General features: G+C 34.2%; 2 protein-coding genes across 2 annotated transcripts; both read right to left on the reverse strand.

Annotated features, from left to right (window-relative positions):
* Window positions 1-2: 2 nt before the first annotated feature.
* LOC131938977 (uncharacterized) lies at window positions 3-18,043 on the reverse strand. Its single transcript, XM_059297228.1, has 17 exons — window positions 17,615-18,043; window positions 12,078-14,025; window positions 11,794-11,930; window positions 11,260-11,348; window positions 10,584-10,660; window positions 10,052-10,156; window positions 6,651-9,370; window positions 6,395-6,499; window positions 5,923-6,219; window positions 5,711-5,802; window positions 4,322-4,446; window positions 3,929-4,049; window positions 3,585-3,764; window positions 3,101-3,168; window positions 2,863-2,963; window positions 2,625-2,754; window positions 3-2,494 (listed from the first exon to the last, which is right to left on the reverse strand). The coding sequence occupies exons 1-17, from the start codon at window positions 17,835-17,837 to the stop codon at window positions 2,440-2,442; spliced, it is 6,573 nt and encodes a 2,190-aa protein (XP_059153211.1). The 5' UTR covers window positions 17,838-18,043; the 3' UTR covers window positions 3-2,439.
* A 2,430-nt stretch (window positions 18,044-20,473) lies between these two features.
* On the reverse strand, window positions 20,474-25,008 carry LOC131936884 (centrosomal AT-AC splicing factor). The gene is made up of 9 exons (XM_059293984.1): window positions 24,767-25,008; window positions 24,478-24,656; window positions 24,113-24,211; window positions 23,571-23,637; window positions 23,285-23,353; window positions 22,864-23,013; window positions 22,401-22,521; window positions 21,686-21,818; window positions 20,474-21,317 (listed from the first exon to the last, which is right to left on the reverse strand). Exons 1-9 carry the CDS (start codon window positions 24,902-24,904, stop codon window positions 20,537-20,539), a joined length of 1,737 nt encoding a protein of 578 aa, XP_059149967.1. The 5' UTR covers window positions 24,905-25,008; the 3' UTR covers window positions 20,474-20,536.
* Between the last annotated feature and the right edge of the window lie 2,983 nt (window positions 25,009-27,991).

Raw genomic sequence — 27,991 nt, forward strand, 5'->3', positions numbered from 1 at the left:
TTGGGTTTTGATAAACACTAAATTCCTCTTTATTTGTATATGTATGCGAATGTCTTCAGAAAATCAAACAAAATTAAATGTTTTATGGACTTTATAGACCAAAGCTATATCCAATGGCAAAAAAAATCATGTCATATTTAAAATTACAACCAAATTAATTCAAACATTTAATTTCATCAAAACGATTTAGCCCTAAAAATCTCAGAGCCAAATAGTGGTAATGGGGAGGTAAGCTGTGTTATCCTACAGAAAGACAAATACCTTAGTACCAAAAAAAAAAACTACATAGACAAGGGCTGGGCAAACCCCAGTCATAAAAAGGGTTTGGAAAACCATAATAGACCACACAACAAGCAAAATACAATTTCGTTGAAGGCCAAGCACTAATAAAATGTTCTACATACATTAAAACAAAATGTGTACATGACCTTTCAAAAATAGATTACAAGCTACCAGTGCCACCTTTTAATAGACTGATTTCTACAAAAACAGCTATAAAATAATATCTTAGAATAAAGCTGCCAGAAAACAGCTGCCATATGAATGTTAGATAAAAATAAAAGTTCTTTTATTAAAATAAAGTTTAAATAATTACTGTCAAATGAGTAATATAAATATGAGCGAAAATTAGCTACAAAATATTTTACTTAACACATTCAATAGCTGATCATAGAATACACAAAGTTCATTAGCTTGGAGCTGTAGATTTGAAGTCATTCTCAATTCATGATTTGCAAAATGCATTGAAAAAAAAATGGTTGAAAGAATATTTACACTGTTCTCATTACAAAAATAAATCAATTTTTAAAAAGATGTGAATTCAAATCTCATCCCCAAAATTTCAACAACAGGTTGTTTTTAGGTAGGATCTACATTTCAACCTGCTTATATTTATATCTTTAAAAAATTCATTGATAGCATTTTAAAAAATAACGCAACAAAATTTTGCTAGCCATAAAATAGAACACATGTTTAATAACATACTGTACATTGAGCATCTGATTTAACATTGACTTATTTGTGGTTGGCAAATAAGGTTGTATGTTACTGATATATGTAGTTAATATCCACTTTCTCATACAAAAAAAACCCACCAAAACTACCACCTCCACCAATTAATTGCTGTAAATCATTTCTGTAGTTTTTATACACCAAGCCTATAGCTACCAGACAATTGACAATACAAGAAATTTTGAATAAAATGGAAAGAAGATGGAGAAAAAAACTATTTTCACCAACACTATGATGAAATTATCAAAACAAATTATAGTTACATAACATACTAAACAAGCACAAGAATTAACATGCAAATGACATAATGCATTTAGGCTCATGATATCACAGCGTATCATAACAAAGCAACATTAAGGGCACTAGTTTTCACTAAAATTTTACGCAGAATGATGTATTGACATAATGAATTAATTTTCTTATCTGTCAATTATTTTCAATATTACTGTCTTGGTTTTTTATATCAAAACTTTTATATTTGTAAATTCTAATATCTTTTCGTGTTAATGTTTCTAAGTATTGAATTAACGTTAACAGCTTTTAATAAAAATAATTTGCTTGCTGTTTAAAAAGATAAACTTACAAATTCAATTTACTAAATAAAAAAAAAAAGCAAATCAACTTTGAAAGATACAAAGTAAAATAGTCATAAAAAAATAGTCAAAAAAGATTCCTGTTCAAACTGAATTATTGAAAAGACATAAAACCATGAAAGCATTTTGGATTTATTACAAGAATATCTTAATAAAAGTCAAATGTACAAATATAAAGGCTGATTTTTAAAAAAATTTCAAGTAAAGTGACAATATTTAAACTTTTTAAATATTGCTACCTGGCAAATGCTCACTTAACTTTTGCAAGTATAAAAAAATATACTATAAAACTGATCTTAATGAAGAATAGAGTGCTGCAATCACTATTTTATGAACAGGTTTTGCTGACTTTTTATTGTATTTTTTTAAATTTTAGTTAAAATTTCTATACTAATAAGAAAATAACCTGTATAACTGTCATATTTGTAAAAAAAAATTATTTTATAAAAATCTGTAAAATGTAGACTAGATTAAATTAAAAGATCAGAATAAAACAAAATTTCATTGTGCGTTTAATGCTGAATAGTTTGAATATATTTTTTTACAAATGAATAGAAGTAAAAAAATTTATAATGACATTTGAGTTGATGATAAAATTTATACAAATAATGAACTATAACTAATGACATTTTAAGAATATCTAAGCATGACGATATTTACAGTATTTATATATTTGTATAAGTACAGCAAAGAAATCTTTGATTATAAGTTGCTACTGGCCTATTCCATTCTCCTGTTACCAGCTCATACATGAGTTGACAAAAAAAATGTAAAGTAAAAATCTATTTTGCTTAAAATTGTATTGCCTGACCAAAGTTGAAAAGTCCTCTGTTGTTCAAACTCTCTGACCAATGTAAACCTTCAACATGCCTGGTGACTTTTCTTCAAACCTAAGAGAAAAGAATTACAAAGAAAATTACAAAAGGGCTTAGGTATTTTTAAAATAGTAGCGAGCAGATAATTTAATGAATAATTATGTTAAAAAACATGTTAATGATAAGATTCAACACAAATACCGACCTAAAGCCCCTATCTCTAAGGTGATTCATGATAGCTGGTTTTAGCACAGGCACCCCGTCCTTGCTGTTTCTGCCTCTACCAGTCACAATGTTTAAAAAGGAGTTCTTCTTGTCTTGTTTTTTCTTAAACTCTGTTAAAAGAAGAAGGGATGCATTTTTTGTTAAATTTTCCTTCCTAAAAATATTGATGAAAGTTTCATTTCAAAGTTTTAAAAACTAAAAACTACTCCGTGACCTACCATCCTCCTTTAACATGATGGCCAAGTTGACGGCGCTCACAGCTTCATCTAGATGGTAAAAGTGAAGATCCAAAGTATTTTCTTTTGCCAGTCGTTCAGTCCTAAAATAAAAATCCATAAAAATTTACTTACACATTGTTTAAAAACTCACAGATATTTTCTCAGTACATTTATCATTCAGTCACCTTTAATGCTTATCAAAGTGTTAAAAAGAGGTCAAACACAAATATTTACAAACCCTTTATCAAATAGCACATCGGCAGCTTTTTGGTTTGCACTCCTCTCCAGCTCTTTATATTCTTTCACCTGAAGATATGAAATAATTCTTCCGCGTTTAATTTAAACAGCAAAAAATTAGATGACCAGTACCGATTAAAATTTGAAAAAATATAATCAGCTAAAAATTAAGTTCATATTTAAGAACAAAGAAGAAGAAATTAAAATTAATAGCATTCAACTACAACAAAAATGTGCCTTACAAAATTGATTCCTTTTGTCTTTAACAAAACTAGACCCTTTTGTATGTAACAATTTTTATTTTCTGTCTGTTTAAAAAATCTTTACCTTTTGTCTGTTGTCAAACTTTTTATTTTGTTTGTTTCAAAAAAATGTTCACCTTTTGTCTGTTGTCAAACTTTTTACTTTCTGTTTGTTTGAAAAATTGTTTACCTTTTGTCTGTTGTCAAACTTTTTACTTTCTGTTTGTTTAAAAAAATGTTTACCTTTTGTCTGTAAAACAATGCAGCCCCAGGCATGTTGTCAGCCTGATATTTCTGAGCCTGATTCTGGCACTCTTTGGCCAGGCCTCGGTAAAACTGTGCCTCGTTACGGTACTCTTCAAAGTTCAGGGTAGAGTCATCTGAGTAGTAGGACTCGTATCCCTCCTCCACATCAAGGTCATACTGTTGGAGGCCAAACAATTAATAAAGAGCATGAGATACAAAGCCAAAATATTTTACATAAACACCACATGCTGAAACATCGGTTAGGATCTCAAGCCCAAATATTTGATCCACATACAACAAATTCCAGCATGCCAACTATTATGTAAGGACCTACAACCTACCCTGTTAACATTTTCTTCATTGTATATCCAGGGCTGTTCTTGATTTACCTCCCTTGGTAAGGGGGCTGCTGTTATTCCGTAACTGTTTTCTAAAACTTTCATCGTGTCTTCCTTAGAGTAGCTGTTAAAAAAAGGATTTTTTTCTCTCATTAGATGCGTATCTTTTATTTAATTAAGTTTTCTGGATGTTGTTTTTAAATAAATCATTACCTAAAAAAGTAGGTTAATGTTTTTTTCGTGGTTGACATGAATATAAAGTAAGACAAATAAGAAAATAAAAACTTATTTTTATTATTTTGCTAACTATATAGTTATGAGGAGCAAATATCAACTGGTGTTTAGATAAAAACAAAATAAACAACCAAGCAGCTAGATATAGTAATTTGTGGTTACCCAGCGTTCATGAACACCTCCTCCAAGAAATCAGGACTCAAGCTAGGGTAAAGCTGGGATAACTCTGACCTCTTAATCCTGGTAGCAAGGGCATGTGTGTCGCCAGTTTGCTGGATGATGCGCAGCTGGAGAATTATATGTGTTCAATTTAAAATCACAAAATTACAAAATTAATAACAGAATAAATTGTACAGCCAAGTCTGCTCCAGTAATGCTAAGACAAATCACATTAAAAAATTACTAGAGTTACTGTACTTGTAAAAAGAATAATCTAATAAAAGGATGAAAGTTAACTGATGAATGACTTTCATTGGCCAGCTCAAAATATTTCTCTTAGAATTGTATTTATTTTTCTACATGTGTTGCTTACTTTACTTATTTTGTGTAATAAATATTTCATCAGTAAAACACGAAACAAAATTTCATAGCAGTTCCGTTTTTCAAAAGATTTTTAACTATCATGCATTCATGTTGTATAATAGATAAATAATTATTTTAACTAGGAAAAACAAAAAAATTATTTTAAAATAAAATGACAGCAAATGTAGTAAATATCCTTTAACAATAATAAAGACAACTGATTATTTAAACATTAAATCAACAATAGTAACAAAATGTAAATGTTAGAAGTATTAAAAAAAGGCCAATAGAGGCGGAAAAAAATATTTGAAACTAAAAAAAAAAAAACCCAAATAAAAACAACTTTTTTCCTTGCATTTGGTGAATTCTGAAACAGGCAATAAATTCTTAAATAAAACTTTGCATAAACATTTGAATATACTATACTAACAACACCTATAAAGTAAAAGTAACTATTCCTCTTTAGACCTAGCGATCCATTGCGCAGATGAAGTAGGGCACCTTTGCTTCTTGACCCCGGCATATGAAACAATGGTGTGGTCAACAGTATGCCCAGCCACCTTTACATTCCTTAATTTGAGTTAGATACCCATAAGCAGCATGAATAAGTTTCTCAACACAATCAAACCAAAAGTTATGGTAAAGATAAAGAACAGTTGTAGTTTTACACTAAGAATTTGTTTGCATTGAATTAAAGGTAAGTGTTATGTATATATTTTATGTCAGTTTGCGGTTTGGGTTGAATAAAAGGTGTAATTTAAACTTTTAGGGATTTTAAAATTTTAAGATGGTGTAGTGTTGTACGATGTTTATTTTTATTTGCATATGAGCTGGTAGATGGCTAAATTTTTGGCAGGATGTTTTAATTATAGCATTATGGATATGATAATTGAGATACTGCTTGGTTAGTATTCTAAAGTTTGCATTAGATTTAGGTTTAGCGCTATTGTTAGGGTTCAATGTTTTCAAATAAAAGGACCACTACCAGTAAAACAGCTTGAGGAACTAAAATCATACAAAATGAATTACCTGCTCCTTCTGGAACTCTTCTCTGGCTTTTTCTTCCTCCATTATTGAATGAAGGGAATCAGCTCTTCCTTGTCTTTTGACACTTGACCAAACTGTTGAGAAATATTTTTTTTAAATATTAAAAAAAAAATCTCTGGTAATATAAATCTAGCTAGCCATATAACTAACTTAATAGAGACTTTAGCATAGCAACAATTTTGTTAGATCCTCACCAGATTTAGTTGCAGATCCATGCATTCTTTTCTGGAACTTAAAAGGTTTGAGTTTTTTCCCAGGACTTCCTCTCAAGGCATTCAAGGTATCAGCCACAGAGAGAGGTCTGATCTTCTGGTGCTTGTTGGCGAACACACTGGAGGATGTGTCACTGTGTCCAGCCCCAGCACCCTGACACATCCAGGCAGGTTTCTGATTGGTCCAGCCAGGCACGCTCTTTTTACCTCCTTGAGATGAAGAGTGCTGGACCTCTTGCAGCTTTTCTTCTTCTTGCAAAGCTCTGGCTAGGGCTTCATCTACAGATATTAGTAATGTGAAAATTATATTCAATTTTACTTCTTACTATCCACATCAACTTTTTTTTTCCAAGTTACATTTTAAAAAATCCTTGTGAAAACTATTTACTCAAATGTAATAACAGCAAGCATAATAATTGCAGTACAAGAAAAGAAATATCCAAAGAGAACTCACCATTCTGTAATTGCTGTTCATTAGAGGTAGACTTTAACTTTTTGGTACACTGTAGTTTCAAGCAGTTATAAATCTTTCTAGCAATAGCATCATCTAAGGCCAAACCTGCATTTCAAGATTTATTTATAAATAAATACACCTGGTGCTAATTATTTTATAATTAAAAAGAGATTAAAAATTATAGAAACATAAGAAACTTAAACAGTTGTATTTATGTAAACATTTAAATTGTTTAATATAAATCATGTGAACTTACCTTCCTCTTCAAAGTCAACATTCAGAGAACCATACATAGCTTCAAGGTTTTCAAGGAAATCTAATGGGACGTACAGTTTGTTACTTTTCTCTACAAGCCTTATTTCCTTGTTTGGATAAGGTAAATCAGTTGCTAGTGTCTCCACCTCTGTTTCAATATCATTCTTGGAGATACTCTTAGGAATATCATTCTTGGAGATACTCTTGGTAACATCAGTCTTAGTAAAATGTGGAGTCGACTTTGTATAGGAAGGGGAATAATTATACTCATAGTAGTTGACTGGTCTTGCTGGCAAAGCATTATGGTTTGGAGCCGTGTTAACATGCGGGTCAACCTGGTATGGGCCGTAGTCCCAGCACTCATCAGGATCCACCAGGCCAGTGAAATCCTCCAGGTTAAACTGATCTGGCCAGGCTTCGTGCTGCTTGGCTAGGTCCCAGCTGTGTATCCGTGACCTGGCAAAGTTTTCAATCCTCTGCAGCCGGTCGTGTCCGGCCTGGATGACCTGCATCTCCAGGTCGTCCTTGTCTATGACGTTGGTCTGGCTGATGATGGAGCTACACATGTGGCTCAGGGACTTCAGCGGACTGGCCACGGTCCCATGCTTGTCACCACTACAAGTCTCTTCCTCCACCAGGTCGGTCAGGGCAGGTGAGTCTAGCAGGTGACTGGTCACCCATTCTAAATTGTTCTGGCATATGGCCATAATATCTTCCAACTGCCTCCTGGAATATTCTGGGAAACAGCTCTGGAGTGTTTCCAAATCTATTTCTTCCTTTTCCAAAGTCTCATCTGTGTTGGTGCTTCTGTCTATGGTGTCAGGGGTGTGGGGGAGAGCCCTGGTGTCTGGCCCAGCATCAGATACATGACCCCAGCGTGAACTAGAGGGCAAGGTCACGACCCTGACCTCACTGGAAGCCAGATCTAAAGGCTGGAGTTTGTTGAAGGCTTGAGAGTTGAGCTTGTGCAGCATGCTGAAGTAGTACATCTCACACTGGGTCTCAGCACACTTCCTCTCAGACACCACTGCAGGACCACTCTCATCTTTTGGGACAACTGAATCTTTAGCTGGTGGAGTTAAAAAGTTACTCCAACTTTCTGTTTTAGACTTGGCCTTCACAGACTCCCCAATAAAAGGACCTGTTACCTTTCCCTTCTTGACCCTCTTCTTCTTCCGCTTGACAGGTAAGCTGTCCTTCTCATCGGAAGGGGGACTTTGTTCCCTGCTCGATGGCAAGGGACTCTGAGCAGGTTCACAATCTTTCAAGTCTGAACTGGGTGTCAAGCTAACACTGGAGCATTCACTGTTCACCTCTGCATCCTGCGCCTCGTGTGGGAGGTTGCCCTTGATCTCAAGAGTGATGGAGTCCTCTCCACTTTCAGAATCACTGTAATCCACCAAATGCAATGCTGACACTTTTCTCTCAAGCTCCACAAGACTTTCACTAGCTACTCCCTTAGCTCCACCTGCGACTCCTTCAGCACCAATATCACACTGGTCAACATTGTCAGGCCCCTCTACAGCAGGAGTTGAAGGGTCAACTTTGTTTACAACATCCTCGCTGGCAACTTTTTCTGATGAAAAGTTTTCTGATTTACTGGTTTCTACCTCAGACAAACCTGATTCCTCCACAACCTCGGGTTTTTCTTCCTTAATCTCATGTTTTGCTCCCTTAACCTCAGGTTTTTCTTCTTTAAGTTCAGATTTATCTTTCTTAAGCTCGGGTTTTCTTACCTTAAGCTCAGAATTTTCTTCCATGAGCTCAGGTTCTTCCTTTATCTGATGTTTTGCTTCCTGAAATTCATGTTTTACTTCCTTAAGCTCAGGTTTTACTTCCTTAAGCTCAGGTTTTACAGTAAATGTAAACTCCTTCACCTCCACTGCAGTGACAGGTGTTTCAACAGACGCCAAGTCATCACCTGCCTCCTCAGGTAAGTTTTGCCTGTTCTCACTGACTGACAACACAGCTGCCCCCTCGCCATCATCAGCGCTACCATACTTGACCACCATCTCCTCCTTGTTGCTGCAGCAGCTTTGGAAAGAGCATGAAGTGCTGCATGAGCTGTTTAGCTTGGATTCCTTTTCAGGTTCTTCTGAACTACTTTCACTATCAGAACAGCTAAAATCATCTTCAATGGAATGTGGTTTTAAGTCAGTATTTGGTTTCAAACTGGACTGTTGTCCTAGTTGACCAGCTGGTTTGTTGCTCAAATGTGATTTCAAATCACCAGTTGATTCAGGTTCTAATTGGCAAGTTGGTTCCATTTGAATCTGGCCTGTTTGTTCCAGTTGTATCTGGCTGGTTGGTTCTATAGTGGACCATGGTTCTAATGAACCAGTGCATGCCTTATTGATGTTCTCTGAGAGAAGGCTCACATAAACCTGCTTTAAGGAATCCTTGAGAAACTCCTGAGATATTGCACTGTTTGCAGTATTTTTGTTTTCCTTTTGTGAAGAGCTCAACTGTATTTTCTGTTTAGGAGTTCTCTGACCTTGTGGCTCCCACCAATCACAAGCTGAGCTTTGTGATGACATTTTGGAGGTGTTTGTATCAGAGAAACTGCTGGAGGAGGAGCTGTGTGATGACAGTTGGGTGGAGTATGTTTTGGTGACAGCACTTGGTGGAACCAATGGTGCTGGCTGACTGGTTCTCTCTGCAACTTTCTCAACTTGTGTTACTTCAGGCTGATTCTCCAAATTATGCCTTAAAGATCCATTTCTGTAAGGGGGGGGGGGGATTTAAATTTTAAAATAGAACTTATGTAATCAATTTTAAAAAAAAAAAACAGCACTTATGGGAGAGACTAACATACTAAAGGAAATATTTCATGAAAATTATTAACATAATTTGAACAAAAGGAAATATTTTTAGGTAAATCATTAACCTGCTCTGAGCTGAAAGAAATTATAGGGAAACTATTAACATATTTTGAACTAACAATATTTTAAATGATTGTTGGTAATAATTTTTTCTTAACTATGTATGTTGTCAAAAAACTTATTTTTATTTTAAAACTGTTTTAATTTCAGGTCATGTTTTGTAGTTTCATGAGATATAAAGTGATTTCATAAGAATCCTAGGTGTTTATAGACTTTTATGAATTTTTATGAGATTTTTGGGAGTTTCAGGAATTACAGGTGGGCGAATGAACCCAGTAACTTACTTTTGAACTAAAAGAAATACTTTAGGGTAAATTATTAAAATACTTTGAATTAAAGGAAATATTTTAAGCAAATTTTAATTACACACTTTTAATCAAAGGAAATATTTTATGTAAATTAATAATAGTATTAAAATACATTGACCTAAACATAATAAACATACATAGGTAAATTCATGTATCTCTGTGATAGCCAACAGAAAAACACACCCAGGGTCAGACCAGGTAAAAGCACCTACCTGCGAGCCGCAGTGACAGCATCCAGAACATCATCAGTTGTTATCTTCTCGTACCTCTCCTTCATCTTCTTCAGTGAATCCATGGGAACTCCGTGGCTATTTCTTCTGCAGAGGGAAATAAGTTTGTCACTTGGTAAACAAATAAACCATCAACAGCCTTGAGTAATCCAAAGTGTTATATTTATAACGCAAAGTCACCTGATGTACCAATTATACTTTTTAGTAATGGATATTTAAATTAGATAAAAGAAATCAGCACTATGGCTTTAATCAGGTTAGTGATTTTTAAATCAATGAGACAACTAAGTCTAACTAAACTATTATTGAATCAAAATAAAAGCTGAGTCCATTCATATACAAGTTCACTAACAAAATCCAGTGCTTTTTTTAGTTTTGTGAACAATGGTTCAGTAACAGAATCCCCCTACCTTATCCTAAAAAACCCAACTGTTTAAACCATCTTTTGTTGTTGCTGGTGTAACTTAATGAACAGAGCTCAGTGTGAAGTGAAATTTTAGTCAACAAATCTTACCTAGCCAGGTCTCTAACTTTTGACTTCCATGGTGTATTAGGTTCAAATACCTGCACATCATACTTGTACTTGTAGGCCTGGTACAAAGTTACACAATATATCAGTTGACAGACACACACACAAAAACACACAGCATGTCTGATCAGATGTTTTTATAACAGCCTCATTTGTAATCATGAGGGGGGGGGGGGATTGCATTTTTAAGTTATTTCCCTTAAGTGAAACATTTTTTTTTAAAACAAGAAAATCTTGTAATACATATTTAGTACAATTACATATTTACAATTTAAAAAAAAAAGATAAGAGGAACCATTTTTCTGTTAGTATTAAAGAATCCATGACCTAGATTTCATTATAGCTAAATATAATTTTCCCCGTATTTAAAAAAAAATCTTTATAGCACCAAAAACATAGGCCTAAGTTTCAGTATTTGAATACTATTTACTCTGCTGAAATTTTTTTTGGTCAAACATGATTTGATATTATTCTTAAATTTTTAAAGATAATATATCTTAACTGTTCTAATTTCTTTTATAAATAAGTAGATTAAAAAAATTGTCTAAGAAACTAAACCATGGTGCATGTGTCCACATCGGGTTGTGCTAGCACTCACTAATCACATGCTCAGGTCAAAGTTCAGTAGGTTAAAGCCAAGACAGTGAACTAAAAAACTTACAACTTGAGCATATGGCAAGAGTTCCCACATGACTGTGTTGGTGTTGTCTATCACAATAGGTGATCTACTCTCTTTCACATAGCTCAGAGCTAAAGGGAGACAAAAGATTAAACATGACATTCTAGTGGATTAAACAAACAAGAAATTATTGATCAGAATCAGTACCAATGTATTTATGAATAAAAAGATGAAACTTTATTAATAATAGTTCTTTAGATAGTAACTATTTTACAAAGCACATACACAAAACAGTGAAGAAACCATGTAACATTTATTTTATACACCATGTAAACCTATACATTTTAACTCAGTCCAACATTTTCTTCTTATATTATTTATTTAATATTCTATTTCCTTGCATTATTCAGACATACATTACTTCAGATCTTAAAATTTGGCTTGTTAATTTTACACACCAGTATATAAATATTATTATTATTTCTGAAACAGTGTTAAACATAATATTCTAATGCAGTACAATTTTAGTATTTTATTTTATGTCTCCATGAATGGAAAGATACAAAAGAGACCCACCTCGCTTCTGGTTCCATTCATGAGCTGTACCCAAATCATTGCGATTGTAAACATACTGTCCTCTCTGCATGAAGTAATCATCAGTTGATAAAATAATTCCCTCAACACCCATTTCATTAGCGAGGTCAATTAGCTGCCTGTAAAATATCAAAACATATGTAACAAGGGTCGTAAACAGGTCAACCAACCATTTTATAATTTTACATGTTTTATAGTTCAATAGCATTCAATCAATTTTAATTATTAAAAGGACCTTAACTTTTTTAAAAGGTTTATTAGCTCACCTGGCCAGATAAGTTTTTCCACTTCCAGGCAAACCTCTGAGAATGACAATGACAGGATATTTTTCCAGGATGTACCTGCGAAGAATGTCTTCTGGTGACTTGAGACCATGGAAAGACAACTTATTCCTCATCACATTCTGTTCCAGTGAGGCTGGGGTACCCGCAGCTGGGGTACTTGAGTGCTTGCTGCCAGCAGATGGCTTGGTGTCTGATGGAAGTTTTGGTTGTACTGAATGGCCCACAACTTTATCTTGGTGGTTTAAGTTTGAAAAACCAGGCGGGGGCTTAAAAGAAGGAGCTTTGTTGGCCACCAATGGTCTACTGCTCTGTAAAGGATGGGGCATCCAATCTGGCAAGTGTGCACTGTGATCTGACTCACTTTCCAACTCCCAGTGGTGGGTCTGGATAAAGTCTCTGAATGTTTTTTGCAAGGGTAATGTGGCATTAGGCTGTGACCAAAAAGGCTGCTGCGACTCCTGAGGAAAAGGTGCTTTAGCTGCATGGTTCTGGGGCTGCCTTGTTGTGTGCCCCCCAGGGGAGACTACTGTTGATTTATCAACAGTGACAGCACCTATAACCCATGGTGGTTTTCTAGTTGTTAGGGTTGAATTATTTCTTCTCCCACCTGTCAGTTTTTGTGGCTTAGGGGCAGCCATAGGCTGGCGTGTGTCAGGAAATATCTCCTTCCAGCCCAAGGGATCCACTGGATCAATTAGAGGTCTGGGTTGATCAAAGTTACTTCCCTGCTGTGTTCTGTCACTGTAAGAGCTTTTCTCTATTACATTTCTCCTGCGATTAACATCCACTTGTTTAGGCTGAAAAACTGGAGCAGTAGCTGATATTTTTGAGTTAGAGCCATGTAATTTTTTGGGTGACATAAGATTATTGGATGTTCCATATTCAACTTCTGACTCTAAAGTAATGCCACTCTTTCTTATATCAGCATTGGGTAAATTACCCATTACATGATGATTATAAGTACCAGTATTAACCGGAAAATAATTAGTGCCTGTCTTACTTTGCTGTAATGTACTTTTATCAGCACCTATTTCCAAATTTTCTGAAAGATTATTTCCTAAGGGCGATAAAACATTAAAAACACTATTATTAACATGATTCGATGGTAAAGTTTTAGTTTTTTTCTTTTTCTTCTTCCCTCCAGCAGCTTGCACAGGATCCACCTTACTGGTACTCAGGTGACTCGGTGACTGTGCGTGTTTAGCCATAGTGTCGGTGACTAACTTACTGATGTCAATCCTTTTAAAGCTGCTCCCCTCAAGGTCCACATCATCAGGTTCCAACAGGCAATTCTGATAGAACTTATCCCAGCCGCACGGCATCGACTCTGGGACCAGAGGCTGACCATCACTGGTCAAAGATTGCTCCTGGTAAAACATTGTATCTTCACTTTTACCTACATTGCTGCTAAAATTTTGTGGTCCATAAATTCCAGAGTTTTCATCTGAAATATTCTCTTTGAAATTTTCCATAAAACCTGGAACCTTTCTAGAACCATCAAGAGCTGGACCATACATCCCTTGTTCAGACTGCAATGGTTTTATACTGCTGAACTTACCCCTCATGCCATCAAATGATAAATTATTTATCTTTTGGGTATCCACCATTTTATCCTTGTATGTCTGCTTATCCTCCTTTGAATGTTCTACTCCAACAAAAGAATCCACACCAATATTAAAATTTTGCTCAGTGCCGGCCTGAGACCCTGAAGTGATTTCCGAGCGAGTGTCTACAAAAGATTCAATGTTGCCAGATTGACTCAGGTTGTTTTCCCATTCATCAGCACCACTAATAAAGGTTAATTTTTTAGATGACGTGGTTTCCTCAGACAGCAAGCTGCAAGCGATCATAGCAAGATCTGTTTGCTCTGATAAGTGTTGGCGGCTTTCTTCCTCAACAATTTCTAAGAGTTTTTCTGTCGCTTCACTCACTGAAAATACACAAAAAAGGATTAAAAAATAATTATAAATGAAAATAAATAAGAATAAACACAATAATATTAACAATTGCTATAAAATACAACTGATTTTATAAAATAAAGACTATTACAGTTGTTTGAAGTATAATTTACAGCTTTAATGTAGAATCTATGGGGAAAAAAGGTCAACAGAACAAACACGCACAATGCTCAAGATCAAACAGAAAAATGCACGCTTACAGTACATGCTGTTGGACCTCTTTTATACTGAAAGGTTTTTTTTTTTAAAACAAAAGATAAGATTATCAGTTTTCCTTTTTAAAGTTACAGAATGGTAGAAAAAAAAAAGGAAACTAAAATAATCTTTTGCATCATCTTATCAACTGTTCCATACATGCCAAAGACACATGGAGCAGATAAAGTAGAGATCATCTGTTTCAATGACATCAGCATATAATGAAATAATGTGGTCAGCACTATGCCAAAATGAGTACAGTCAGGTACTCATCAGAGCTGGCTGGACTCAGGAACATACTGCAGACTTGAACCCAGTGTTGGAACTCGAGCCTTTGGGTAAGCAGTTGTACGCTCTAACTTCCGAGCATGACAAACTACAAGTAATCTTATTAATGCAAAAAGAATTTACAAAATGGTCCAAGTAAGTAAACTCATAGATATAATAATTGATAGAACTGTAACAATTGAGGTTTAAAATAATTTGATCGCATTTATTATCATAATTAACTTTTAGTTTTAGTTAACTTTCAAGTTTTAGATTAAGGGAATAGGCTCAGGAGAGAAACAAAACAAAAAATTCATAAAAAACGTTTTAATAACAAGCTTTTATGTAATAATGCACTAAAAAGTAGAAAATAAATTATAGACTACTATTTAAATAACTATAAAGAAAAGCGTGGGTCACTTTAGTATCTATTGGATACCTTTACTAATGTTAAGGAAGACACCCACGCTTTTCTTTATAGTTATTTAAATAGTAGTCTATAATTTATTTTCTACTTTTTAGTGCATTATTACATAAAAGCTTGTTATTAAAACGTTTTTTATGAATTTTTTTTCCAGTACTTTACATGTTTTATTTACAATAGAGTTACATGACTAAAAACCATTGCGCGCCTACTGAACATCACGTTCAGTAGGCGCGCAATGGTTTTTGAACGCAGCCATTGAACGTGATGGCGCAGCTATTGAAGGTGATGACGCGTGTGGTGTGGTTGGCTAGACATGCCTACTAATTCGGTCCAAAATTTTATTAATTCATAAAAAATTAATTAGGCATCCAATTAAGTCAAATTTAGTTTCAGATTGCATTGTCTTCATGTCTTGACCCATGTGTCAAATGTGAATCGTTTCGGTCAAGTAGAAGTTTCCGAATTTTCACTCCTGCGTTTCGATCTAGACTGACGACAGAGCGACGACAGAGGAAGTGAGTTAAATAAAAGCTTGTAAAAATCACTAAAATCCTGATTTTTTTCATCATAATGGGCTTTTTTGTTTTGCACATTTGGATTCTTTGTCCATTTTTGTATTTAAAATTATACATTTAATTTTTTAAAAATGTGTTAAAAATTCTATTTAAAAAAATCATTTTTCCCCAATCTTTAATATCCGTCATCATATTTGCTGACATCATTCTGCATTTCTCCTGTATTTGTTACTCATTGCTTCTGTCACCTCATTAACAGCCAAAGCTTTTAATTTACTTTACCAATTACACAGAAATGGTATTTTCCTGACAAAATTTTTGTAATATTTTTCTGCTTTTGTAGTTTTTTAACGCTAAAAGGCCTACTACTTTTTAAAATATTACAATTTCAACTATACTTTAGGTATTTAGAAATTCAGAAGAAACCACTCTAATTTACAGATGCCCACTATTTTAATTTATATAGCAAATCTTGCTCTCAAACACTGCTGTATAAAGTTAATTTCTGGCCTAAAGGCCTATTGATATATTTAGACAATGCATTTGGTGTATTATTCAATTTATTCAATTATATATTATATTTGACACAAAAATATCACAATATACTTGTAACAACTGTGTCTTTATAAAATCATAAAATGCGAGACACAAAATGGCAAGGGGGTAAAATGCTAGAAGGGTTTGAAAACCGATTAGTAGGCTTGGTGTGGCTAAATTGAGCTGACATATGCTAAAATTTTACCACACCAGCATTCCAACGTGCTGACCAAAGTTAGATGCAGGCTTACATTTTTAAACACTTTATTTAAGTTGGTATTATTATAATTTATAATGTAGCTGCTTACCGCAAATGTATTTCAAGCCCAATGAATGTGATGTTCCAATTTTTAAAGCACCCGCGCTTTGTCAAAGATGGAGCTTCTTTCTATTTTAAATGTGTTACTCTTGGTCTATGTTAAAACGTACTTTACTTTTTATTTCCTCTAATGTTCATTATTGAGTTCATTTAAGTCCAAAATTTTCTTCTGACATTTTCAGCAAGGCCTAGATATTTAATGATAAATAACAAAAACATAGGTTGATTTTTAAATGTTGCCATTCTATTAAAAAAATGTAGGCTACATCTAAAGTCACATGTGTGGTAGTAGGCCTATAGGCCAAAGTTTGTGCGAAAAAACACAAAAAATGACCTCAAGTATGTTTTTCTTATTGCTTGCTTCGGGGAAAGTATCGTTACAAACAATTTTATAATGTATGCTTTATTCTCTTTATGAATGCAGCGACCCTTAGTATGTTTTTCATATTACATAGTTAGGGAAAACCTGAAGTGATGTCGACAATTAAAATAGCAGGTACATCCTAGGAAATGACCCCTCGAACAAGACAGGATTTTTATCTGGTTGACAAGAGGAGCAATGATTTTTAGAATATGCATTATTTTAGAATATTTTAAAAAAATCTAGACCCAGATTCTAGATTGAGAGAAAAACTTAACAAACATGCAACATTTATGTAATCTATTTAGGCCTATAACTTTTCTTTTCGCAAATATCGAGAAGAAAAAAAGAGCCAAAACCATGAAACAAAAAAAAGTGTCTAGCAAATTGTGTCTTGCTATTTATCCGTAATTCCGCAGGTATCGTAGGTCTCGCATTTTAATGCCTTACCATTTCGCAATTTATTTACCATGGGCAATAAATAGTCATTAGTCACCTTTCGGATGATTTTAGATACTAATGTCCGATAATAGACACTTCCATTAAATAGGTGTGTTGGGTTGTTAGTACATTGTAATCTCGACTAATTTTATGGTTAGAAATTAGGGTTAGGCGTATGGTAGGACCAGGGTTGGGGTTAGGGACAGGGTTAGCAATGTTGACATTAGCCAGCCAAGTGTGTATTTAACTATTTATTAGTTAATTACCAGTAACCCAACACCCCTTTTTTAAAGAAGTAATTTCAGCTAATTTCTTACAAAAACTTATGTTGGGGGGATATTGTGATGGATTTGGAAGAAAAATTAAGTTTAGGTAAAGTCGACTCTAGCTAGGCCTATGCCTATTATTAGTGAGATAAGTATAGGGCCTATACCAAGCTTTTTAGGAATTTTAAGGCCAAATTTTTTATTTTTCTCAACCACTTTATTTCTTTACTTACCATTTCTATTACATTCAATAAAAACATCGTAGATGATGTCTTTATCTAGTGTAGGAAATAATTCTAATAAAGAATAAACACTTTCTTCCTCAAAACATTGATCAGGATCAGATGAAAAAAGTGTATTGAACGTAGATCTAGATCTAGTGTTGGCCGCGTTGTAGGATGAAGCAGCTGATTCTTTCGACATTGTCACTTTTTTTCCTCCTTTACTTTTCGGCATTTTAATTAATTCTAGATCTAGATCTAGATCTTCTACAGATGTTAAAAAACTTAAACTTTACAAAGATTAAAGAGATGATAAAGATTTTTAAAAATGTTTTCATAGTTAGCCCATCGACGTGTGTAAGACCATCGTGTGTCGTGTACTCTTATCGTGTTCTGTTTATGTGTCAACAAAGTTTTTCAAATGTCAATGTAGCCTAAATACCGAAACTGAAAGCATTCCAAGTTATAATTATAAACACTAGACTAATAGTTTAATCTATTTTAATTTAAGTTCTTTGAATCTTTTGATATCGATATTCAGTTATTTCAAAATACTTAAATATATCTGCTTGTATTTGATTACCCTCAGGTTATCTCACTATAGCATTTAACTAATTACTTAGAATCTAGATTTTAATAACGCTGTTCTCCAATTTTTGTTTTAAACTAAATTTAAGTCAATGTTTCTCATTTTCAAGGCCTTAAAATTTTTTTTAAAAATTACTGATTTATGAATGCTGGCTATAGGCCTACCAACTATTAACCGAGCTCAGTTAATAGTTTAGAAATAGGGTTATTTACTAATTACGTGGAAGGGGAGAGGGGTGGGGGCTTAGTTGAGGTTGACGTCATTTTAAGGAAGGAAAAGGGGACGACTTTATGACACCTGGAAAATGAGGCGGGAGTAAAAAGCAAAATATTATTTAAGTTTATTGTGTTTAAGATAATTTTGCAGACATTTAAAAAAAAAAAAATACAGCTCGTCTTTATGTTTGTGGAAAAATAGCACAATAAAGAAGGCCCCCTGTTATAATGCTACAACTTTGAGCAGATTTTAAATATCTAAAACAACCGCGTGTTTTCTAATTTAAGTACGGTAATTTTAAAATGAAGTTCTAAAAGTCTAGTCTAAAGCATTATACAGCATCTTAAAACACTTGAGAATATACAGATACTGATACAGGCACTAATAGCAGAGTTTCTTCCAGACATCTCTTCGCCCCCCCCCCCCCCGAACGAAATGAAATTTATATAGAAAATATATACTTTTAACAGTGTCCGCCCCCCCCCCCCCCCCCCCCCCCGAAGAAAGTTTACCGCCCCCCCCCCCCCCCGAAGATCTCAAGTGCCCCCCCAGGAGAAAAAAGTCTGGAAGAAACACTGACTAATAGGCCCTGTATTAATTAATGAGAAATATGCGCTCACCAATAAACTGTGACTTCAATTTTCATCAAAATTTTGAAAATAATCCAGTCAAATAGAATAAAACGATAACAAAACATAAACGTGTTTTTCAACAATTCCTAGAGTATAAACAGTTTGTTGCGCGCAGTGAAGAAATCGTTTCGGTTGGACATTTGTATTATTTTTAAAAACGGGTTTTTCCGATAGTCGTGTTTACAGCCAAATTTACGACTTACTAACTTGAATGGAAATAAAGTGATGTAATTAATATCAAGCTTACGTGGAAGATATTATTAGAAAAAGATAACGCTCTTGCTTATATCACGCATAATCAGGCAATTTTAATACTAAGTTTTCTATGTGATTAAATGTATAGACCGACATACTCTTGAAATCAGTACAAATCATTGCAAACATCATTTATTGTTCACAAGCCTGAATATCTACATTTTTTTGGTGGCATGGTTAAAAAAGATATTTAAAAAAAAAACGTCGATTCTCTAAAGTGATTTCTTATTATTAAAACAGTTGATGAGAGGTAGGCCATAAGCTACGTCATAAACTACTGCTAAGGGAAAGGGGGGGGGGGAAGAATTGGATTTCAGATTGCTATTTACCTATTTTTCAAGCAGGATAAAGAAATCAGTGAAAGGAATAGCATTATATGAGCTCAGTAGTAGAATATCTGCCACGGAAGTAAAAATTGCTTAGAGAGGAAACTGCCAATAGCAAACTAATACAGCGATAGAATGCAGGGGAGATCAGTCAGTCTATACCAGGAAATGGTGAATTTTATGGATAAAATTAGAGGGTACATTTACATCCCTAATACTTGTCAAAATATACACTTCTAATCTTCTTCGTACTTAATTTAAGTATTTAGAGGGATTCCCTCCAACACAATCAAAACATGCACCATATAGGCCACTGATTCCACTTTCAACCTGCTTTTCTTTTTGGATTTGCTTCCATAGCCTTTGTCCAACCAAGAACAAACTACAAGGCAGGAGTTGTTTGATTTTGGAGGTCCCCAGCCATGAGCCTCTTCTGCCTGGGGGTTCAAACTTGAGACTTTTTGGTTTAGCAACCATGAGCTTTACCAACTCAACCACTCCAACTCCAACCTCAATACACACTATAATACTGTTAAAAAGTAATATTGACACTATTGTACTTGATTAACTTTGTAACGAAAGCCCAATCAAAAGTCTTTATGGTAGGAGGTGGCAGCAGGCAGGGTAGGGGATTGCTTGGAATGGGATGAGCAGCCTGTGCTGGTGGCTAAAACAAAACAATGCTGGAACTTACAGCAAGATCCTCTGAAACTGCCTGGACTAACCACTAATCATGGGATGGCATGGACCAATCCAGGGTTTTTCTCAATAATATTATTAACAGACAGGTAATTTTCAAAATACCTTACTTAGTTACAGAGAATAAAGTTCTATACATAACTTAAAAAAACAAAACAAAAAACAACAGTGATCCACATTCTGTTTGCATTAATAAAAAATCTTTTTTTGAATGAGTTTAATTTTTCTTCTGTAATACAGGTGTAGGTATGAATGTAAATGTAGATTTTAGTTTGTCCCTTGTAGATTTTGATGCATAACCCTGATGTGTGTATGTTTGCAGTTGGCCAGGTTTTTCAAAACTTGTGTCTGATACTGAACAAGCTGCAGTTTCTCCAAGTAAGGTGGGATTTATATAACTGTGATTGTTGTTATTGGCAATTGGTGCATTGAAATTGTGAGTGTTATTGTATGAATGATGATACATATGTGAGTCTGATGCATTGTGAGTGTTATTGTATGTCTGATGATGCATATGTGAATCTGTCTCAACAGAGGAATTATTGCACTGTGTGGGATGTTTACGTTTACGAACATAAGGTTTAAGTGAAACATTAAAAGTAGTGTGCACAACAGTAGGCTCCTCATATGTATTAGAAAATCTGGTTAATTCAGTTTCTTGATCTGTGGCGCCAGAAGAATTTGGTGAATAAGTTTTGTAATTTTCTGAAGCTGAGCCATATGATGTAGAGGAGGCTGAGCCATACGAGGATTTAGATGATGCAGAGCCATAAGCAGATATGTTCCCACTCTGAGGATAAGTAGCTGAGTTATTATTGGATGGATACTGTAGGTTTGATGAACTATTATCCATGCTTGTATCACATGAAGCTAATTTCTGGGATGTTCCATGGTTATGTTCATAACTAGCTGTAGAAGACAATTTTTGATTTGCTGAGTCAGCTCCTTTGCTTGCACTTTCAAATCTTGATTTGCCCATGCGTCTTTGAAACTGTTTACTGTAACAGATATTAAAAATGTAATATTATTTTGAACAGTGTAGGGACCAATTAAACAAATACGTGTATAATCTTACTCTTATATCTACAGATTTAAAATACGATATGACTACTGTTAGGCCTCTACGTAGGCTATATTTAAAATGTACAACATAATTATAAATGACTTTACTTCATGGATGTATTATAAATTTAAGAAGTTCTACTCATGTTTAAATAAAAAGTGTGAATGTAATATATACAATTGAACCTTATTTTAACTTATTTTAAGTTCATTTATATTATATTACATTCACTCTTAGTAAAATAGCCATAGTTTAAAGCATAGTAATCACATCCAGCTGATAGTGTTCAAAAATAAAGTTCACCCTGAATTTGTGCGACGTCCATGATTCCAAACACCTCCAAAATTTGGCAGCCAGGACTCCAGCTGCTCTGTGTTGTGGTCAAACTTTGCCCCCACCCGACATGCAGGAAGCAGACTCTTCTTCTCAAGTTTACCTAACAAAAAAACAACAGCTGTGATCCCAAGCAACCATTTTAAACTCGCATTTAAGATATTTGTTGACTGAATGACTGAGCTCATTCAGATTGTTATCAGAAATTCTGTATGTGTGTATCCAAATAGGGGGAAAACCAACAAACGTGATTGGACAAAGTTTAATATTGTTAAAATACATTTTCTCTTTTGAGATAACTACAATAAACATTTTAGTTACAATAAGGGCATAAATCATAAATTAATCTGTAGTGTAAGGTAAGTAAAGTAAAGTTTCCCTTTCAAACCTGACGGTCTATGGGGCAAGTGAAGTAGAGTTCACTTGTTTCTGTGACCTCGGCATATGAAGAGATAGTGTGGTCAGCACTATGCCCAGCCGCATTTACTTTCCCTAACGTGAGTTAGGTACCCATCAGAGTTGGGTGGACTCAGGGACGGTCTACTGACTTGACACCGGATTCGAACTCGAGACTTACGGGTTATCAGTACAGCTCTCTACCCTAGTATAAGATATGTGTTGTTAAAAGCTCACACTGTTGTATATGATTACAATTTTAAGAAAAAATGAAAAAATGAAATCTTACGATGCTTCTCCAGATCTTCCAGTGTTGGCCCAATAATTCCTGATGAATCAGCATCTTCATTATCAGGTAGTAGCCAGGGTGGCAGAGCATTTGTATAGATGTTACCCAGAGTGTCATCTTCCTATAGCAAATAGGATCATTAATTAAGTACACAGAAATATATTTACTTAAAATTAAAATTTACCATGTAATCTTTCAATGATTTGAATAATAGTGGTTTACATTAGCATCCCTAAAACATTTTGAAAACAATAAATAGCTCTAGTTGCACAGGTTCTTATCACATAAACTATTTAAAAAATTGAAAGATTTTGAAACTTAGAAGCATCAAACAAGAACAACTGAATAAAGTTTTATAGGTTTTTGTTCACGAATAAAATAGCTAGTTAATTGACCAGACTAAGAAAGAATTAAAATATTTCTTGTTTTAAACAAATCAAGAAACTCTCCTGGACATTCTTACATTACATCTCTCAAGTGGTGTCAAGCCTTGGCCAAATGCTTGTATAGTTTTTTTCCCCTTCTCCTCTTCACCCGTGAAAGCATTGTTAGTTTTATGGCTATAAGCCTGGACACCTGAGTGAGACAGATGCTTCTCCTGCTGGACTGCACTCTAAAGTAACAGAGACTTAGACTTTCAGGAAAAGTAAACTCTGGCTCATTTAAATATAAATATGGAGTTATGTCCCATTTTATCACACAGTAAAAATTGATAAAATTATTGTTACATTCAAATTACTAAATAAATGCTCAAAATATAAAGTGGAAAAAATTAATTCAAATCACATTATGCATATTTTAAAACTTAAATAAAAACAATAAATAAAAGATGATAATCAGTTAGGATACAGCCTCAATGGTCAAGATGCCACCAACTGACAGACCTGGTCCAACAGTCCAAAGCTGACTATCTGCTGATGTAGCCTATCTTGTGACTTTATCTCAGCTGCCAACTAGACAAGAGAAACAAAACACATAGCAATATCACAAGATTATTACAAAATTATTTACCAGATATTCAAACAAAAAAACATAGAATCTAGTAACCTCACAAGATTATACCAAAATTATCTAATATTTAAAAATAGCACGAAAGATATCAAGTGAGAACTATGTACAAAAATAACATTACAGAAGGGAAACTGCTGCAGACTCAACAAATGTACTGACTTTTTTCACTGTTTCCATCTGCTCTTTGAAAAACTTAGAGCACACTGCATCCAAGTCTTCAAGATATCTGCAAATTGGAAAAAATTGTTGTATTTGGGAAGATATATTGTTAATAACGCATATATCTATAAAAAGAACATAACACTGACACAAGGAAAATTAGTATAAATAAATCAAAATAAGTTAATGTACTCAATTGAGTATTTAAGATAAAGAAATTACAATAGTTTAAAATAGGTCTACTGAATAAGCTAAGTATTAGAGTGGCCAATAACTGAATGAATCAATGTATCTTTTCTTAAGGCATACTAGCTCATTAGTGATGAGCTTTAAAGAATGAAACTCTGTAGTTTATACAACTAAATGTATCAGAACTTTGACTGTCAGGGCAGATACCCACGTTTCTAGCAGAAATATTTAATTAAATTGGCTTAAACTTTCACAAGATAGCCATCCTTGCTTTAACCACATATTTATATTAAAATGTCAGTTGTCTTGGTTTTGGAGATATTTTTAAAACAGGATCAAATTTGGTCACCTACTTGAGGAAAGTAGTGGAAGACAAAACAAACTCTGATGTTCTCTTTAGATCTATTTTGTTTTCTTTCAAAAACTTGACTGTATTTTCAACATGATCACTCCTGAAAATAAAATAAAAAAGGAGTTAATAAGGTGATACAAATAGAAAATCACCAACATAGTAAAATTATTGTAAGTTTTGTAAACTTGCCTAAACAACCATGTACATTTATGTGATGTAGCTAATGACTAAAACAATAAAATATCTACAATTATTAAATTAGCATCTAAATTGTTAGCTAAAAGGTATTTTAATTTCAACTCACGAATAAGAAAAAAAATAAAACATAGCACAATGTCTACAACATACAGGTAGGGAGATTAATACCTGGTGATGTGTTCAAGAAGTCCTCCATGACAAATGAAGCATTCACCCATGGCTGTAAAATGGTGTTTGTGTTTGCCAACATCTAACTGACAAAAATAGCACCAGAAATTTTTGTCCCTTTCTGGCCAAGTTGTATCATGAACTTTGGGGTTTTGTAGACTAGTTCTCGCCTCATTAATCTGTCAATTTTATTTTTTTAATTTAAATCAATGTCGATGAATATACATACAAGTCAACTGAATTTTATTAAACTTCAAAGAGAACTCACACAAATAAGATATAAAATTACCTTCTTTAAAAACTTTTTGAGAACATTAGACACTAAGTCTTGATGACGTTTGGAATACACATGACTCTTCCCCTTTTTATGATTCAGCCTACACAATGAGCAGTATCGAAACTGAACAAATACAGTTTGGCTAGCCATCAGTTGTTCTTGTACGTCCTCCTATTAAAAACATAAATATGTAAAGTTTAGTAAAACTAGAGTAACTATGATTGTCAGCAGTTTTGTTGGTATCTGCAGCTCTAGCCTTAAACTTAAATAAATCTGTGGGCCCAAAAAGTATAATTACTAGTACAAGGTTCCCATAAATAAACTATATCACACTCCTAAGTGGGAGTGAAAGTTTAGACTTTTGTAATGATGTGAGACAAGGGGAAGTTTAGAAAATGTGATAACATTGAGTTGTAATATAAGTACAAAATAGACCTAAATGATCATTTGATAGGGTCTAATCTTTAAAATTTTCTAAATTTAGTAAATTAGCTATATTTTTAACATTTTTTCCTCGATCTTACCAATTATTCCATATTTTTTAAAAATAGGCCATATAGCATAGGCCTATATCTAGGCTAAGCTTATAATTTTGAAATTGTAGAATTTCTTTTTTACCTTTATTTATTAATAAAAGTTAATTTATTAAATATTATAGTTTAGGGGCCGTTACAAAATGTCAGACTTCTAGATTCTAGGGGTGGGGGTTGGTGTTCAGAATTGAGTGACAATGTGTGATAGATGGAAGGGGGGGGGGGTCATAATGTAATCGGTCTTTTTATAATAAGGGGGGTGGGTAAAAAAAAGGCAGGTCAGTTGTCCTATCCTATACTATAATAACTAGAATCTAGATCTATAATTTAATTATTAGGGCCTAAATATATAAATAAATACTAGTCTAGATCTAGATTCTAAATAAAAATAATATCTAAGTCAAAGATTGCGCTGGATCTTATTTTTTTTATATATAATAATATTTATTGTCTTAGTTGACAAAATGTGAACCTACAAGTAGCCTACACATACACAACAATAACATACAAAATAAAAATATAATGACTGTTTATACAAAATGTAGATCTAGATCTAATTTTGGAGAATCTGTAGCAATCTGAATCACAAAGTGTAAGTAGATCTAGACTCTAGATTAGTCTAGATCTAGATCTACTAGATAGTATTTTAGTAAAGCACAGGCTGGTATTACTGGTAACACTAACAGTGACTACCGAACATTCAACATTTTTTTTTTCAACATGGACATTGGCATTAAACAATGAACCATGGAACAGATCAAGGCGTTGCCTCAATAATATTAAATAGATCAGGCCCTAGATCTAGTCTAGATCTAGATCTAGATCTAGAATCTTAGATCTCTTAAGAACTGATTAAAACAGATTTAAAAGATGGATCATGGTATTGATAAATATTGACTTTCAAGGTGTAGCTAAATGTCGGAAGAAACAGAAAAACCGAAATAATTTGATATGAATTTTCATTGTAAATGTATTTGTAGTTCCATCACATAGATATTTGTTTTGAAAATTGCTTTTAGACATTTTCTTTCATTTTGAAAACATTTTTGTTGTAATTGTAATTAACATTCGTCACTATGCCTAACCTTGATCCCGATTCGCCAAAATCTGCACCACAAAATTGTGAGTAGTGAGGATCTCGTAACAAGCAAATGGCTTGCACACGGTTCTGGTTCACGTATCTTTACTCAAATCTATTGTTTGTTTCTTTTTGGAAACATACACACGATCAGAGTTTCTTCCAGGCATCTTTTCGGGGTGGCGAAGCCCCCCCCCCCCCCCGAAAATTTTTTACCGCCCCCCGAACGAAATGAAATTTATATAATTTATATAGAAAATATATACTTTTAACACTGTCCGCCCCCCGAAGAAAGTCTACCGCCCCCCCCCCCCCCCGAAAATTTCAAGTGCCCCCCCCCCCCCCGGAGAAAAAAGTCTGGAAGAAACACTGCACACGATTGTCACACAACGTCACCCCCAGTGTTTCTTCCAGACTTTTTTCGGGGGGGGGGGGGGGGCGGTAGACTTTCTTCGGGAGGGGGGGGGGCGGACACTGTTAAAAGTTTATATTCTCTATATAAATTATATAAATTTCATTTCGTTCGAAGGGGGGGGGGGGGCGGTAAAAAATTTTCGGGGGGTGGGGGGGGGGAACATAGCCCCCCGAAGAGATGCCTGGAAGAAACTCGGGTCACCCCCCCCCCCCTCAAAATGACGTAACACTTTGCCAACCCTCTCATCCAAATTTTGCTACTTTAAGGAGTCATAACCAAGCTAGGTAGTTTTTACGAAAAATAAATTAGATGAGTTATTTTTCTTAACAATGATTTAAAAAATACAAATAGGTCTACTGTTCTGCTTACATAACATTTACAAATCACTTAATATTAGATTCCGTGACAAAAAGTATAAAATAACAGGTAATCAATTTTAAAAATCTATATATATAATTCTCTTCTGGGAGACGCTAGAAAACAAGCTGTAAGCGCGCTCCCTACCACCCCACCCCTACATGGTCTAGTGAGCTGTGGTTCACGCTGTTTACATTTGTGGAGTCGGGTTTAGTGACGGCTATTAGGGGCAGATAATTTAGTTTGAAGCGATTTTAAACTTAGAGGAGGTATTTAAGAGGAGGCTGCTTTCACTGGGGGGGGGGGGGGGGGGTTGGGGAAAAGGGGGGGGGGGGTAGTGTTTTAAAGCAAATATTTTCAGTGGCAGCATTGATACTGTCGAATTCACAAATTATGAATTACTGAAAAGTAGAAAAAAAACAATTAAATAGCGGCGTATGATACGCCGCGGGTCGGCTCGTATACTTTAATAATAATCATTAAAAAAGTTTTTAAAAATTCACGTTTTCTGATTAAACTAAAAAGTAGAAAATAAATGCTATACATCACAATAATGCAAGCGATCACTCTACTATAAGCGATGAAAAACGTGGGGCGCCGAAGTAAAAGTTATATTACTATTGATTAGATAATACTATTGACTTTTATTAGGGAGCTTGTAGAGAGTCAACAGTATTAGAAACTGTAAGAAAATCACGGCGCCCCACGTTTTTCATCGCTTATAGTAGAGTGATCGCTTGCATTATTGTGATGTATAGCATTTATTTTCTACTTTTTAGTTCAATCAGAAAACGTGGGTTTTTTAAAACTCGTAAAAAGACAACTCGTAAAAAACACGTCTCCCCCATACTGGC

This window comes from Physella acuta, unplaced genomic scaffold, assembly GCF_028476545.2.
Source record: "Physella acuta isolate Inbredline_101_S28 unplaced genomic scaffold, ASM2847654v3 ptg000017l, whole genome shotgun sequence".
NCBI lineage: Eukaryota > Metazoa > Mollusca > Gastropoda > Physidae > Physella > Physella acuta.